Raw genomic sequence first — 18,375 nt, 5'->3', positions numbered from 1 at the left:
GAGTGCATGGGGTGTATGGGGTGATGAGGAGACTGAGGATGGAGTGCATGGGGTGTATGGGGTGATGAGGAGACTGAGGATGGAGTGCATGGGGTGATGAGGAGACTAAGGATGGAGTGCATGGGGTGTATGGGGTGATGAGGAGACTGAGGATGGAGTGCGTGGGGTGTGTGGGGTGATGAGGAGACTGAGGATGGGGTGTATGGGGTGATGAGGAGACTGAGGATAGAGTGCATGGGGTGATGAGGAGACTGAGGATGGGGTGCGTGAGGTGTATGGGGTGATGAGGAGACTGAGGATGGGGTGTATGGGGTGATGAGGAGACCGAGGATGGGTTGTGCGGGGTGTATGGGGTGATGAGACTGAAGATGGGGTGCGTGGGGTGTATGGGGTGATGAGGAGACTGAGGTTGGGGTATATGGGGGTGATGAGGAGACTGAGGATGGAGTGTGTGGGGTGTATGGGGTGATGAGACTGAGGATGGGGTGCGTGGGGTGTATGGGGGGATGAGACTGAGGATGGGGTGCGTGGGGTGTATGGGGGAGATAAGGAGACTGAGGATGGGTTGCGTGGGGTGTATGGGGTGATGAGGAGACTGAGGATGGAGTGCGTGGGGTGTATGGGGTGATTCAGTGGTGTATAGTGGTTGGCAGTATTAAATTAATAGAATACAGTGGTTGGCAGTATTATATTCAGGGTACAGTGGTTGGCAGTATTATATTCATGGAGTACAGTGGTTGGCAGTATTATATTCATGGAGTACAGTGGTTGGCAGTATTATATTCATGGAGTACAGTGGTTGGCAGTATTATATTCAGGGTACAGTGGTTGGCAGTATTATAGTCAGGGTACAGTGGTTGGCAGTATTATATTCATGGAGTACAGTGGTTGGCAGTATTATATTCAGGGTACAGTGGTTGGCAGTATTATAGTCAGGGTACAGTGGTTGGCAGTATTATAGTCAGGGTACAGTGGTTGGCAGTATTATATTCATGGAGTACAGTGGTTGGCAGTATTATATTCAGGGTACAGTGGTTGGCAGTATTATATTCAGGGTACAGTGGTTGGCAGTATTATAGTCAGGGTACAGTGGTTGGCAGTATTATATTCATGGAGTACAGTGGTTGGCAGTATTATATTCAGGGTACAGTGGTTGGCAGTATTATAGTCAGGGTACAGTGGTTGGCAGTATTATAGTCAGGGTACAGTGGTTGGCAGTATTATATTCATGAAGTACAGTGGTTGGCAGTATTATATTCAGGGGTACAGTATTTGGCAGTATTATATTCAGGGGTACAGTGGTTGGCAGTATTCAGGGGGTACAGTGGTTGGTAGTATTATATTCAGGGTACAGTATTTGGCAGTATTATATTCAGGGGGTACAGTGGTTGGCAGTATTATATTCAGGGGGTACAGTATTTGGCAAGGTTATAATGATTACTGTCATCATACAGAGGATGAGGATCTACTGACAAATTAAGGAACCAATGATGTCCAGATGTCAGACTCTGCAGAGAAGATGGAAGAAATCCTGGTGTCTGGACCAGATGAAGAAAAGTAAAGACAACAGAGAAGACGTCACTCAGGTCAGTGATATCATTGTGTATTTTCCTAACTGTCCCATCAGAGTTGTAGTCACTGATATCATTGTGTAGTCTCCTGACTGTCCCATCAGCTGTAGTCACTTCAGACATGATGGGAGTTGCAGCTTTCCAACATCTGGGGAGCCACTTGAACCATGAGTCAGACCCCCACCATAAAAATGGGCTGTTTATTTTAAAATGCCTGGGCCTATTTTTGGTCCCAGTCTGGCCCTGCCTGTAAGTCACTTCTATCACTAAGGATAAGAAGCCAAGGAACCAGGGGGTGCCAAGGGGTATCGTGCTAAGTCCAGGGGTGCGAATGTAAAGGGGAGCACTGCCCTCTGCATCCCAGCTAGATACGGGTCAGGCTGACCTGGGGGAGTACTCACGGGGCCTGGGCCGCACACTGAGAGGGACAGGGCCACCCGGAGCCCACCTCAGGAGCCGTTCCATCCACCTGTACTGGACAAGGCAAGTGGCGACACTACACACGCGGGGTAAGTGGAGGCCCCCCCGGTGGGGTCTGGGTACATGAGGGGGCACAGTGCTGGGGGGGGGGGGGGGCCCAGGCACATTCCTTGCACAGGGGCCCTCTGCTGTCTGTGTCCGCCCCTGGCCCCCAGCTGTTGCAAAACTACAACTCCCAGCATGCCCGGACAGCCTTTGGCTGTCCGGGCATGCTGGGAGTTGTAGTTTTGCAACAGCTGGAGGCTCCCTGCTTGGGAAACACTGACATAGTGATTACAGCTCCCAGTGGATCTTTCTTTCTTTTCTATGTAAGGATTTGCTTTATCTATATTAGTTATCTACTTATTTTTCTTTAATTCTCACTTTCTCCTATTTTTTTTGGAGGACATATTGCTTGCTTTAGAACCAATTACCAGGTTTCCATAGAGTTCTGGTCTCAACATACAATGGTTTCAACATACAATGGTCGTCCTGGAACCAATTAATATTGTAACTTGAGGGACCACTATATTCATTTCCTTTGGGGCTTCTGAACTTTTCCGGGTGCTGAACTTGGCTATGTTTCTATGTTGGAAGTCCCATAAACAGTGGTGGTGCTGCCTCTCTATTCACTGGGGAGACAATTGTTCTCCATTCTCGTAAACGGTGGAGGTTCCAGCTGTTGGACCCCAGTCAGCTAGCCATTGTCTGTCCTGTGGATAGGCATTAACATTTAATCTTTGGATAATCCTATTACGTTCCAAAGAAAGATTAAATGTTTATTCAAGAGTTGCAATATGCACTCAGACATTTACAAGAAACAAAAATTGTGTCACTGGCACTGCAGAAAGATATTTCACAACCCTTACTGATGAATGTTTATTTAACTATACAAACATTTGCTTTGGTCTCAGAGATACCATATATACCCTATATGTTACACAAGTTTACGTAACAAACTACAAAGAAATGTTGTGATGGTCAAAAGGTTTCCCCCAGTCTGGAGGCAGGATAAAGAATGTGTGTGTGTAGTGGGGGGCAGAGGTAGGCCTGGTTGGTGGGGGAAGAAGGGAAGGAGAAGCGAAAGGTGAAGTTATTACAATTTTTTCTTTTTTCATATGAGAAATATGTGGTAGAATAGCTACCAATCAATTTCAAAGACTAAGCAACATGTTTAAAGGGGTACTCCGGTGAAAAACATTTTTTTTAAACTTTCTGGCACCAGTTGATTTAACAGATTTGTAAATGACTTCTATTAAAAAATCTTAATCCTTCCTGTCCTTATTAGCTGCTGAATACTACAGCAGAAATTCTTTTCTTTTTGAAACACAGAGCTGTCTGCTGACATCACGAGCACAGTGCTCTCTGCTGACATCTCTGTCCATTTTAGGAACTGCCCAGAACAGCATATGTTTGCTATGGGGATTTCCTTTTACTCTGGACAGTTCCTAAAATGGACAGAGATGTCAGCAGAGAGCACTGTGCTCGTGAGGTCAGCAGACAGCTCTGTGTTTCAAATGGAAAAGAATTTCCGCTTTAGTATTCAGCAGCTAATAAGTACAGGAAGGATTAAGATTTGTTAATAGAAGTAATTTACAAATCTGTTTAACTTTCTGGCACCAGTTGATTTAAAAAAAATAAATAAAAAAAAAATAGTTTTCACCGGAGTACCCCTTTAATACATATATGATCTCTCGGGATAGAGTATAACTAGTAGGTAGGTACCCTATGTAAGGAATTTAAAGTGAAAGCTCTTAAAATGTAACATTTAATGTTAGCAAGTTAAAAAAAAGGTGCCAAAATACTAAATAAGTCTCTGATATAAGCATAGATATGCAAATACCTCCTCTAAAATGGGAGGGGAAAAACCAACAAATCATGTCTGAAGATAATACTGTAAGATTAAGATACTTACTAGTGTACTTTGTAACCTATTCCGGTAATTGCAGCTTATTTCTGTTTTTTGGCCAGTTGATCATTCTCTGATTTTTAATATTGGCATCGGCCATTACCGTGAGGTCAGGAGTTGAAATTATCTGGAGAAGGGACCCGGCATACCCAGCAGGCTTTGGGCAATGGATGCGGGACCCAACATACCAGCATGCCAGGTTCTGCGTCTATTTTGCAAAACTGGCTATTAGCAATGGAGGGTATCTCTGGAACTGGACCACAGATCAGGGTAAGTAATAACTTGTAATAGGGTTCACCTGCACTAAAACCCTGTATATTGGGTTTAGTGCGGGGGAACCTGCAGTCAATTTCCCTTTAAAACCCTTTCAAACTGTAGTTTGATACTTGCAACAACTCCTAGTATATATTTCTTATTTCCTTACTTTACGAGCAAGCATGATCTAATAATAATGCAAAGAACCAATTACAGCTCTGTCAACAGCCATGTGTGGTTACATATTATTATATTTGATGTGCTAAAGGCAGAATGCAGGTTGCACCTATTGTTACCCTAAACTAACAGCAGAAACTATATTCTTGTCCATGCTGCTGGGTTCACACCACGTTTTTGCAATACAGTTTCCGTATCAGTTTTTTCATAAAAAACGGATTCCTCAAAACCTGACTAAACTGTATCAAAAGGTGTGTACAAATTTTAATCCGTATACGGTTTGAAAAATGATGTCCGGTTGCATCCATTTTTTAAGAAAAACATAAGTTTTTAACTTATCATTCTATTATGAATTAAGTTTCACTTGTTTGACTGAAATTCCAAGAAAAAAACTGTGCAAAGTCAAAAACCGTATGGTGAAAACCGGATGGAACTGTACGCACATACGGTTCTGTACGGTTCCCATTGACTCCCATGTTAAAAAAATTTTTTTATACATTTCAATACGTTTTTTACCCGGATCAAAAACCGTGGCAGGCTACGGTAGGAAAAAAATTGACAAAACCGGACAGGATGCAAAATGGACACAACCTGATGCATCTTTTGGCATACATTTTTCATTGGAGAGTCAATGCATACGGTTTTCAATATGGTTCCGTACGGTTTTCACATTTACAAATGTATACGGGTACTGTATTGCAAAAACGTGGTGTGAACCCAGCCTGAGTTTTATATGACTCCTGTTCGTAAAGTAAAATATTCTTACAGATGTACATTAGAGAACTTGTAGAAATACACATTACTAATACAAAAAGTGAAGTTTCACAAAGATTGCATTGAATGGTTAAATGGGTACTCCGCCCCAGGCATCTTATCCCCTATCCAAAGGATAGGGGATAAGATGTTAGATCGCCGCTGTCCCGCTGCTGGGGCACCCCGGGGATCGCCACTGCGGCACCCCGCTATCATTACTGCGCAGAGCGAGTTCACTCTGTGCGTAATGACGGGCGATACAGGGGCTGGAGAAGCGTTACATCATGGCTCCGCCCCTCATTACATCACGGCCTGTCCCCTTAATGCAAGTCTATGGCAGGGGGCGTGACGACCGCCACGCCCCCTCCCATAGACTTGTATTGACGGGGGCGGGCCGTGACATCACAAGGGGCGGGGCCGTGACGTAACGATGCTCCGGCCCCTGTATTGCCCCTCATTACGTGCAGAGCGATCTCGCTCTGCGCAGTAATGAAAGCGGGGTGCTGCAGCAGCGATCACCGGGGTCCCCAGCAGCGGGACCCTGGCGATCTGACATCTTATCCCCTATCCTTTGGAGTACCCCTTTAAGAGCTAGAAATGAATAGAATAACAACAGCTATTGCTTAATATTCACACTTCTATTTGAGAGCAACTTATGTTGGAAAAAGTTTTTTGCCACAATAGTTGTGTTATTTGAGTTGTGCGGTACACTGTTGTCATTGTGTTATGCATCTGCAAACTAATATTTTTATACTATAAAAAAAATTTACACAAAAATATGATACTATAGTATCACAACACAATAGAACTGTAAAATTTATTTTCATCTGTAGAGTCCATTTAAGAGAGTAACTGAAATCTATACCTGTATACAATGTAAATCACTGTAGTCTCTAACCGTTATAATGCAGACTAGAGATGAGAGAATTTACAGTAAATTCGATTCGTCACAAACTTCTCGGCTCGGCAGTTGATGACTTATCCTGCATAAATTAATTCAGCTTGCAGGTGCTCCCGTAGGCTGGAAAAGGTGGATACAGTCCTAGGAGACTCTTTCCTAGGACTGTATCCACCTTTTCCAGCCCACCGGAGCACCGGAAAGCTGAACTAATTTATGCAGGATAAGTCATCCACTGCCGAGAAGTTCGTGACGAATCGAATTTACTGTAAATTCGCTCATCTCTAATGCAGACATAGAGGAAGCTTAGCATTCATGCGCAATACACTGTTGTCATTGTGTTGTGAATCTACAAACTAATATTGTAGACATTCTTACACTATAGAATTAAAAATTTACACAGAAATGACTTGCATAGTATATATTATTTATGTATCCATTCAATATCTATAAAGAACATTACAATAGTGTGACAACACGAGAACTGTTAAATGAAGCTCCATCTATAGAGTGCATATAAAGGAGTTACTGGAGATCTATAGCTCTATACAATGTAAATCACTGTAGTCTTTTATTGTGATAATGCAGACATAGATGAGGCTTAGCATATATATATATATATATATATATATATATATATATATATATATATATATGCAATACATTGTAGTCATTGTGTTTTGAATCTACAAACCAATATCGTAGACATTTTTATACTATAAAAATACAAATTGACACAGAAACGACTTGCCAAGACTATATTAAGTATGTCTCTATTCAATATCTATAAAGAATGTTAATATGGTATCACAACACAATAGAACTGTGAAATGTTCATTTTCGCCTACAGAGTCCATATAAAGGTGTTACTGGAGATCTATACCTCTGCACAATGTAAATCACTACAGTCTCTTACCGTTACAATGCAGACATAGATGAGGCTTAGCATGCACCATGTTAACCTTGAGGTCTTCATCCTGATGTCTCATACAAACTTTTGATTTTTTTCTCCCAAAACTTTCAGTTTGAAGAGAATTTAGAAATCAACGCTGTTTAATCTTTAACCACTGATCTAACAAGCTGTAGTGTATTATTTGTAGAAGTGCTGTGGGTGGAATCTGAACCCTATAGATTTCGATCAACAGTGCAACCTAGAGAAGACTAATCCAGTACACAAAGAGACAGAACAAAGCAGTCATTTACAATCCAATGCATTTCTTAGTCCTTGTTCTTCCTCTTCTGCAGAATTTTATAAGGAGTGGCTGCTCAATGTTTAGCAACCTGAAAGTAATTGAATAACAAAGAAAAAGGCATGCTGTATATTTGTATTCACTGTTAAAAAAAAACACTACCTAAATTATTTACTGTTGGCTATGTACTATTGTTAGTGTTAAAAGCAGGGCTGCCATCAGAGATTTCGGGGCCCCTTACACAGCTGAAGGCCTGGGACTTGTATTTGTTTAAAACTCCCATCATGTCTGGAGAGCCTCTGGCAATGGGAGTTGTAGATTTGCAACAGCTGGAGAGACACAGATTGGACACAGTTTTACCCATCATCACTGCAGAACTTACAAGTGACTACAGCTCTGATGGGACAGTCAGGAGAATACACAATGATATCAGTGACCTGAGTGACTTCTTCTGACTTGAGTGATATCTTCTCTGTTCTCTGGTCAAGAGACGAGGTTTTCCTCCAGCTCCATCTTCTCTGCAGACTCTGACATCCAGACATCATTGGCTCCTCACTTTGTCAGCAGATCCTCATCCTCTGCATGAAGACTGTAATCATTATAACCTTGCCAGGAAGTGTACCCTAAATAAAATACTGCCCCACACTGTATCCTGAATATAATACTGCTATACACTGTACCCACTAAATATAATCCTGCAACACACTGTACCCACTAAATATAATACTGCCACACACTGCACCCAGAATATAATGCTGCCATACACTGTACTCTGAATATAATACTGCCACACACTGTACCCTGAATATAATGCTGTCACACACTGTACCCAGAATATAATGATGCCACACACAGTACTCTGAATATAATCCTGCCACACACTGTACCCTGAATAGAATGCTGCCACACACTGTACCCACTAAATATAATACTGCCACACACTGTACCCTGAATACAATGCTGCCACACACTGTACCCTGAATATAATGCTGCCACACACTGTACCCTGAATATAATGCTGCCACACACTGTACCCTGAATATAATACTGTCACACACTGTACCCTGAATATAATACTGCTATACACTGTACCCACTAAATATAATCCTGCCACACACTGTACCCTGAATATAATGCTGCCCCACACTGTATCCACTGAATATAATACTGCCACACATGCATACACATCATATAAATATATACACCCCCTCTTATCCTCTGTGCCCTCATCACTCCTCATCACCCCCATAACCCCCCCGCACCTCTCCTCATCACTACTATAACCCCCCGCACCTCTCCTTATCACTACTATAACCTCCCCCTGCACCTCTCCTCATCACTACTATAAACCCCCCCCCGCACCTCTCCTCATCACTACTATAACTGCCCCCCGCACCTCTCCTCATCACTACTATAATCCCCCCTGCACCGATCCTCATCACTACTATAACCGCCCCCGCACCTCTCCTCATCATCCAACATGCCCCCCAAAAACCATTTCAGCAAAATTCACTCTCCAAAATACCATTGTCGCTCCTTCCCTTCTGAGCCTTGTAGTGCACACACAGAGCACTTTTCATCCACATATGAATTATTTCCTTACTCGAGAGAAATTGAGTTACAAATTTTGGGGGGCTTTTTCTCCTTTTACCCCTTAATAAAATAAAAAAAATATTGGGTCTACAAGAACATGCGAGTGTAAAAATTGAAGATTTTGAATTTTCTTCTTCAATTTGCTGCTATTCCTGTGAAACACCTAAAGGGTTAACACACTTACTGAATGTCATTTTGAATACTTTGAGGGGTGCAATTTTTATAATGGGGTCATTTATGGGGTATTTCTAATAAGAAAGCCCCTCAAATCCACTTCAAACTGAACTGGACCTTGAAAAATTCCGATTTTGAAAATTTCGTGAAAAATTGGAAATTTTCAGCTATATTTTTAAGCCCTCTGATGTCTTCAAAAAGTTAAAACATGTCAACTTTATGATGCAAACATAAAGTAGACATATTGTATATGTGAATCAATATATCATTATTTGGTATGCCTATTTTCCTTACAAGAAGAGAGCTTCAAAGAAAACATGCAACATTTTCAAATTTTTCATTACATTTTCAAATTCTTCACCAAGAAATGATGCAAGTATAGATGAAAATTTACCACTAACATAAAGTAGAATATGTCATGAAAAAACTGTCTTGAAATCAAATTCATAAATAAAAGCATCCCAGAGTTATTTTTATTTTTTATAAACTGTAAATTTTTATTGAAGTTTTACAAGGATAAGAGAAAAACATAATCCAACAGCTGACAAGGGGAGAAGGATCCCCTATGCCAGTAAATAACAAATGGTCTAACTCGGGTGAAACAAAACATCTTCCAAAGGTAAAACATAACGATGAAACAAATCTCAGTCATATAAATAAAGCCGAGAATAAACAAGAAGAGCAGTACCAAAATAAGTACATTTAGAAAGGAGACCACAAGAGGAAGGGAAGGGGACACACACACACACACACACACACAAAAGAACAGGCAAACAACATAAAAGGGGGAAGTCAACAGGAAGACAACATTAAAAAGGAGGGAGAGAAGATAGAAAAGAGAAGGAAAGAGGTCTCCTCACTCATGGGGGCTGCCTATCTGTAAATCTAACCCATGGGTCCCATACGGACAAAAATTGTGGAATGGTGTTATTCAGAGAGGCAGTAAGGGACTCAAGGGAAAGGATCTCACATATCCTAGCGAGAAACTCGTTCTCCGACATGGGGTAAGGTCTGCTTGCAATGCTTGGCAACAAAGGTTTTAGCTGCGAGGACAATGTGCAAAAAGAGCTTAAACAGTTTTCTTGGTCAAACCCCGAGCAGAAAGGTGCAGAAGGTAGACCAAAGGGTCAACAGGAACCACGATTCCCAGGACATTGGAGATCAACTTTTGCACCTGAACCCTATAAGCGATCAGTGGACAAGCCCATAGATGTGGAAAACAGTACCCAAACCCACCCCGCAACGCCAGCACTGGGGAGGAATAGCAGGGTTTCCCTCTATTGAGTAGGGCCAGAGTATGGTACCAACCATTAGCATCTTAAATTGTGTTTCCTTATAGGCCGTACAAATTGAAGCTTTAGAAGCTTGCTCCCAAATCAGCCGCCATTGAGGGATGGTAATAGTAGTGTTAAGGGCTTCCTCCCAACGGCTCATGTAGCGATGGGAGGGAGACCCTCCGGGGGAGACAGCAGAAAGGAGTATATACTAGAGAGTAATTCCCTCGTCTGAGGACCACCCTACACAACCTCTCAAAACCAGTAGGTAGGGAGACAGTCAACAAGCTCTGTCTAGAGGAACAATAATGACGTAGTTGCATATGGTGGCGTTCCTTAGCGGCAGGATCCCAGAGTTATTAATGCTTAAAGTGACAGTGGTCAGATGTGCAAAAAATGCTCTGGTCCTTAAGGTCATAATGGGCTTGGTCCTGAAATGGTTAAAACAGCTCATAGCAAATGACCATTCAGTCCATCCCTATGTTGTGTGAGAGTTTAGCTTGGTAGAAATGGGCAAACTGCATTAAACTGCAGTTAGGGACAGTGGCACAGTTTAAATGTTTTGATAATAAAGAGAAGCCCTTTATTATCAAAACACGATATACAGCCGTATTCACACTGGCAGAAAAACAAAACCTGCACATAAGCATTACCACCATCCACCCAACAAAACATGTTTTAAATGTGTTTCCTCATGCAAATGGCAATAGTCCCAGGATAGGCCAGCAGACTCAGGATTTCAACTCAAGTCCCTCACAGACTCTTGGTGCAGACTTACTCTACCTATGTATCGCCGAGCGCTCCGGGTCCCGTATCCATCCCGACGCGGCGTCTGGTCTCCTGCAGCGCCCCGGTCTCTCACTCTGACCGGGAGCGCTGCTACAGTGCTGCAGATGGGGATGCGATCCGCATGGCGGCACTAGTCCGCTTGCGGATCGCATCCCGCTCTGATTACCTGCCCCATCCTCTGTCTCAGCCCCGGCGCGCACGGTCACGCTCTGTAGGGCGCGTGTGCGCCAGGTGTCTCAGATATTAAGGGCCAGTGCACCATTAATTGGTGCCTGGCCCAATCTGTTCCTATCAGTCCTAATTACTGTGAATACTATATAAACTCACTTCCCCTTCCTGTCCCTGCTGGATCTTGTTGCCTAGTGCTTTGTGAAAGCGTTTAGCGTGTGCCATAACTTGTGTATCCAGACCTACTGCTGTTGCCCCTGACTACGTACCATTGCCGCCTGCCCTGACCTTCTGCTACGTCTGACGTTGCCTCTGTCTAGTCCTTCTGTACCACGCCTTTCTCAGCTGTCAGTGGGGTCGAGTCGCTATCGGGGGATACGACCTGGGAGTTACCGCCGCAGCAAGCCCATCCTGCCTTGCGGCGGGCTCTGGTGAAAACCAGTAACTCCTTAGAACCGGTCCCCCGGTACGGCCCACGTCATCGCCTCACTGACCAGAGGATCCACTACCTGCATACCAGTCCGGATCGTGACAACCTAGTTTTAAGACCCAGTGACAAGCTGTCTTCAGCACCTGTGCTGATCTGGATTAGTCTAAAAACATGGAGTGGCCCAGGAAGGGGATGAGAGGCCTCACTACTAAATTTACCTCCAATAAAAATCCAGGCCTGATAACTGGCCTTACATAAATTCCTAGCAAGCAAAGTCTCCCCAGGAAATTTACTATGTCTGGATCTTCCATATCTCACCCAGCTTTCCCTGGATGAGATATGCGCTCCTGAAACTGGGTGTCCACATATGACAGTATATTACAGTATATGACATGTTCTTTATCTAGTGGAAACATAGCGACCCCCGATGACCATTCCTATCACTGTTTCCCAGATGTTATCATGATTTCTATTACTTCAGTACTGTTAAATCATATTTATGAATTATAATTATGCTTGATGTCAGGATTTGCTGACTACTGTGTCACTACTTGCTATAAACTACTGTAGATGTTTGTACAATGATATTGATTATTTTTTGTCCTACCCTCTGCTCATAGATATGGATTTAACTTTTGGACCGAATGCCAAATTCTAAATAGAAATGCAGAAACTGGTTTAGGGTAGGGTCACATGTGCTGTATCCTACCCATTGAAGTAAATAGGTAGCAAAATCAGCAGCATATTTTGATCATATAATGCTATTTGGTGTTTATATGTTTTATTTGCATAGAAGTCTAGGCAACACTCTATAAACTAAAAACATCAGTTGAAATTGAAAGTAGATTTGAAACAAAATATAAAGTTGCAAAACTTTTCGCTGTGCCATAGACTGATGTGAACTGAGATGACATGATAAGTTTCATCCCAGCTTTCCTTTGTGTGCTGGATTGACAATCAATTTCATATACTGTTGTGCAAATGGAACAGACAACAGGTGGAAATTATAGGCAATAAGCAAGACACCCCCAGTAAAGGAGTGGTTCTGCAGGTGGTGACCACAGACCACTTCTCAGTTCCTATGCTTCCTGGCTGATGTTTTGGTCACTTTTGAATGCTGGTGGTGCTTTAACTCTAGTGGTAGCATGAGACGGAGTCTACAACCCACACAAGTGGCTCAGGTAGTGCAGCTTTGAGTGTTCAAACCCCAACCCAGTGTTTTCCAAACATTGTGTCTCCAGCTGTTGCAAAACTAAAACACCCAGCATGGCCGGACGTCCAAAGGCATGCTAGGAGTTGTAGTTTTGCAAATACTGCCCCAACTGATAGAAACTTTTGATATTTTTTTTTTATTTTACACTGCATAATCGCTCTCTATTCACAATAACCTAGACCAAATTTATTACCTAAATTCTGGCCCTCTGTTGTCTTTTAAACAAAATCTTAACAAGTTGGATAGGAAGGACTTTTCCTAAATAGGTTGAGTCAACAACCTATCAACAACTTTGTCTAGATCAAAATCTTTGATGGCTTGGCGCTTCCTGATCCCTACTTGAATTATTTGACCGCAATGTCCTCCCGAATTGTGGACTGGTTTCATCATTCCACTTCAAAGCTCATTGGTGCACCTGGAAATCCATTGTTTCCCATTTCTTGCCTGCAGCTATTCCACCTCTACCACTTGCCTCTGGTTGATTGTTTTGAGGGTTAGCCTTCATAATTTAGGCAAGGCTGGCTTACTTTGACCCAACGGCCTACAGACTTCCATTAGAGATAACCATGACTTCAACCCAGGCTTGACCAATGCTAGTTTTTTGAACGGGCCAAAGGGTTCATTGTTTATGTTTTTTGCTGGTCCTCCAATTGTCCTTGTTAAAGATGATAACCGAGCTGCTTATGGATGCCCCTCCAATATACAGGCCTGGAAATTTAACCAGCTAACCCTCTTTTATTTTACATGGAAGCAGTCATTAGAACTTCATAGGGCCCCCCCGTCCTTTGAAAGTCTTTGCATTGACATAGATCACCCTAGATATGTGATGTCATTAACTTACGCCATACTTCTTCAGGGTTGCTGAGAGAGCAGAAGCTAGGCTGTACCTTCAGGACACAGGAGTGGGATACAACACATTTTAGCTTGTGAAGTGTCCAGCTCTTAGAGATTTCTAAGTAAAGGCCTTGGACCTTATCACTCAAATCACGAGTAATCTATTCTATGATTCCCAGAAGGCTAAAGGATTTAAAAGAGGGCTTAGTATGTTTGCTACTTGGCACAGTTGGGGGATTCCACTGAATCAGTTGACCCACTTAAGATCACGGACTGGTTTTGACAGATTGTTTTCATCCATGGCATGGAAGAATGTATGGCTGCATCATGCTATGCCCCTGAGGTGTTCTTTGCCCATTGTCAGTCTTAGACAGAGTTTATCTCGTATCATACCCTCTCCCAAGTGACACAGTTTGAGGGATCTTGCCCTATCTCTCTGCTTTCTCTCTCTCTGGTGCTATGGACCCTACTGGTGTTTTCCCCCCTTTTCTTACTTTATTTCTCATTCTTCCCCTCTGGACCTTTGCAACGTATAGGTTATCTATGTTCTTGATTGGCTTTTTAGAATTTGTCGACCCTACTGTTTCATTATTTTGTTTACTTAACCCCTTAAGGACGCAGGGTTTTTCAGTTTTTGCACTTTCGTTTTTTCCTCCTTACCTTTTAAAAATCATAATCCTTTCAATTTTCCACCTAAAAATCCATATTATGGCTTATTTTTTGCGTCACCAATTCTACTTTGCAGTGACATTAGTCATTTTACCCAAAAATTCACGGCGGAACGGGGAAAAAATTCATTGTGCGACAAAATCAAAGAGAAAACGCCATTTTGTAAATTTTGGGGGCTTCCGTTCCTACGCAGTGCATATTTCTGTAAAAATGACACCATATCATTATTCTGTAGGTCCATACGGTTAAAATGGTACCCTACTTATATAGGTTGGATATTGTCGTACTTCGTAAAAAAAATCATAACTACATGCAGGAAAATTTATACGTTTAAAAATGTCCTCTTTTGACCCCTATAACTTTTAAATTTTTCCACGTACAGGGCGGTATGAGGGCTCATTTTTTGCACCGTGGTCTGAAGTTTTTATCGGTACCATTTTTGTTTTGATCGGACTTTTTGATCAATTTTTAAACATTTTTTAATGGTATAAAAAGTGACCAAAAATATGCTTTTTTGGACCTTGGAATTTTTTTACGTGTACACCATTGACCGTGCGGTTTAATTAACGATATATTTTTATAGTTCGGACATTTCCACATGCGGCAATACCACATATGTTTATTTTTATTTATTTACACTGTTTAATTTTTTTATGGGAAAAGGGGGGTGATTCAAACTTTTATTAGGGAAGGGGTTAAATGACCTTTATTAACCCTTTTTTTTTTACTTTTTTTTTTGCAGTGTTATAGGTCCCATAGGGACCTATAACACTGCGCACACTGATCTCCTATGCTGATCACTGGCGTGTATTAACACGCCTGTGATCAGTGTTATCGGCGCTTGACTGCTCCTGCCTGGATCTCAGGCACGGAGCAGTCATTTGTCGATCGGACACCGAGGAGGCAGGTAAGGGCCCTCCCGGTGTCCTGTAAGCCCCACTGAGCAGCCGGGTTACTTTCACTTCAGACGCAGTGGTCAGCTTTGATCGCCGCGTCTGAAGGGTTAATACAGGGCATCACCCAATCGGTGATGTCCTGTATTAGCCGCGGGTCCCGGCCGTTGATAGCCGCCAGGACCGACCCGATATGACGCGGGGACACCGCGTGACCCCGCGGCATATCGCAGGAGCCGGCGGAGGACGTAAATATATGTCCTTCGTCGTTAAGGGGTTAAAGAGGTATTCCAGGAAAAACTTTTTATTTTATTTTTTATATCAACTGGCTCCAGAAAGTTAAACAGATTTGTAAGTTACTTCTATTAAAAAATCTTAATCCTTTCAATAATTATTTATTTTATTTATTTTTTGGTGTTTATTCCATATAAAAGTGTCCCACAGCAAGCAAGCTGGCGCAATGCGACAGAATCTGGTGCACAACCCGACATAACATGTCAGGTTTGCAATAGTAAATGAGGGCCATTATGTATATTCTTAACAACAAAGTATAGAATGGCTCCTGTCAAACATTTCGCAAAGTATATGTCTTACAATAATGTATGTATCATCCAGGGCATTATATATGCCATAAATGCATGCACAATTCTGTATATGCCTTACGATGTAGTATACCTGTCTCATCATGGACATTATGTATATGCATTACTAGGACTTGCTACATCACTAGCATTATGTATAGCCTTTCCAAAAATATATGCAGAACTGTTCTTCAGCTTGATGGCCTTGGGTCCTAATGCAAATCTATATTATCCCCCAACTACTTTTGGGCCTCCTCAGGCTCCAAGACCTTAGAGGGCCCTCTGCACCCCCCCCCCTAGCTATACAGCTGAATGTATACATGGCTTATAACTAGCATCAGGTATATGGCTAATAGTGTATATGAGGCCTAATATACATACAGTAAAATGTGTACATCTGCACTTACAATGTATACTTTAACTTATATATCACAAATATTATTTATCAGATACATTACCAGAACTACATATTAATGCAGTATTATCCAAACAGTGTGCCTCCAGCTGTTGCAAAACTACAACTCCCAGCATGCTTGGAAAACACTGTTTGGAAAACGCTGCATTAATAGTTCATAAACAAGATCATGTATATTCCTTAAAACAATGTATATATGACTTATTGCCAACATTCTGACCTGTATATTTCTTAAAACCTGTATAGTGCAAGCATTCAGCTCACCTCCTGTGTCCTGCCGCGCCTGGACTGGTGCAGACTACACCACTGTAGATCTGTACAACAAAGAGAAATGTCCAGCACTGCTCCTGTTAAAAGAATGAAGTTTATTCTGAATACACCAAGGTACACAGCTGTAAGGCAGACACAGGTGACGCGTTTCGGCTCGTCAAAGAGCCTTAGTCATACCATAGTCTTAGTCATGACTAAGGCTCTGTGACGAGCTGAAACGTGTCACCTGTGTCTACCTTACAGTCTTGTACCTTGGTGTATTCAGAATAAACTTCATTCTTTTAAAGGGAGCAGCGCTGGACATTTCTTTTTGGTGTACATTTCTTAAAACCTACACCTGTCTTATCTGCCCTATACAGTATATCTATATCTTACCACAACCCATATATTACATCCTAAAGGGTCCTACATACTGAGAAATGTCTCTGTATGTATGAATATGCTATTTGATATATTGACTTTAGAAACAGTCTTTTATGGCTGGTGAAGTGTGTAACACAACTTAAAGGGGTATTCCATTGAAAAACAATTTTTTCATATCAACTGGCACCAGAAAGTCAAATAGATTTGTAAATTACTTCTATTAAAAATGCTTAGTCCTTCCAGTACTTATCAGTTGCTGAAGTTGAGTTGTTGTTTTCTGTCTGGCAACAGTGCTCTCTGCTGACATCTCTGCTTGTCTCGGGAACTGCACAGAGTAGAAGAGGTTTGCTATGGGGATTTGCTTCTAAACTGGGAGGTTCCCGAGACATGTGTCTCAGAGAGCACTTAGACAGAAAAATAAACAACTCAACTTCAGCAGCTCATAAGTACTGAAAGGATTAAGATTTTTTAATAGAAGTAATTTACAGATCTGGAGGCCGGAAGAAGCAGGCACTTACATGCAAAACTGCCGGCGTAGCCTCCAAGTGCCATTCCACCTGCGCTGATGCTGTGATCCAGCTTCCCCTTAGCGGACCCCGTCATGCAACTGTCTCCACTGAGCGGTGAGTGCATGTACGTGCTTCTTTATTCGTTAATTTACAAATCTATTTAACTTTCTGGAACCAGTTGATATATAAAAAAAAGTTTTTTCCTGGATAACCCCTTTGTTAACTTTCACAGACTCTTTGAAGCTGTTTATGATGGCTCTTACTGTTCCTGGTACAGTCTGTCTGAGATACATCTCGGTGTTTACAGTTTGTTTGTTTTTAAGCCCGCTCCCTATTTTCTTGTTTCTGTACCCCTTTTGTTGAATACTAAATTATATATTATAATGACAGGTGCACTTCAATTATGTAAAAAACGTAAACAATGATGGATTTTTGTGATTATGAGGGGAGGGCCACACACTTGTTTATGGCATACAATTTCACTGCACCACCTTGGTCACAGTCAGGCACTGCTTACATGTGGTTTACCGCTAATAGCTGTGGTTTTGCAGAAACTACAGGTAAGGTTATGTTCACACTGGGTTAGGGATTCCATCAGACATATCTTTCAGTATCTCTCCCTCCAAAAACAGGATGTCGACGTATACTGTAATGGAGAGCAACAGGTGGTCCGAACAGAGTTAAAGGGGGTACTCCGCCCCTAGACATCTTATCCCCTATCCAAAGGATAGGGGATAAGATGTCAGATCGCTTGGGTCCCGCTGCTGGGGACCCCCGAGATCTACCATGCAGCACCCACCTTTAGCGGCTTCCGGAACCGCTGGAGGTCCTCAGGCTGAGTCCATCTCGACCACGAGGACGGAGCATAGTGATGTCACGGCTCCGCCTCCATGTGACATCACTCTCCGCCCCCTCAATGCAAGTCTATTGGAGGGGCGTGGATAGGGGATAAGATGTCTTATGACGAAATGATGAGATGAAAATAGCG

General features: G+C 42.3%; 1 protein-coding gene across 2 annotated transcripts in view; it reads right to left on the bottom strand.

Moving 5' to 3' along the window:
• The window catches only part of CFI (complement factor I), a 73,787-nt gene extending 66,720 nt beyond the window's left edge, over positions 1-7,067 (bottom strand). For both annotated transcript variants that reach the window (XM_056564657.1, XM_056564667.1), the window contains exon 1: positions 6,939-7,067. In XM_056564657.1, the coding sequence (XP_056420632.1) occupies positions 6,939-6,998 (60 nt within the window). In that variant the 5' untranslated portion in view covers positions 6,999-7,067. The remainder of the gene's footprint in view (positions 1-6,938) is intronic.
• Positions 7,068-18,375: the final 11,308 nt, after the last annotated feature.

This window comes from Hyla sarda, chromosome 1, assembly GCF_029499605.1.
Source record: "Hyla sarda isolate aHylSar1 chromosome 1, aHylSar1.hap1, whole genome shotgun sequence".
Taxonomy (NCBI): domain Eukaryota; kingdom Metazoa; phylum Chordata; class Amphibia; order Anura; family Hylidae; genus Hyla; species Hyla sarda.
The sequence above is the reverse complement of the archived record's forward strand: the minus strand, read 5'-3'. Positions and strand labels throughout refer to the sequence as shown.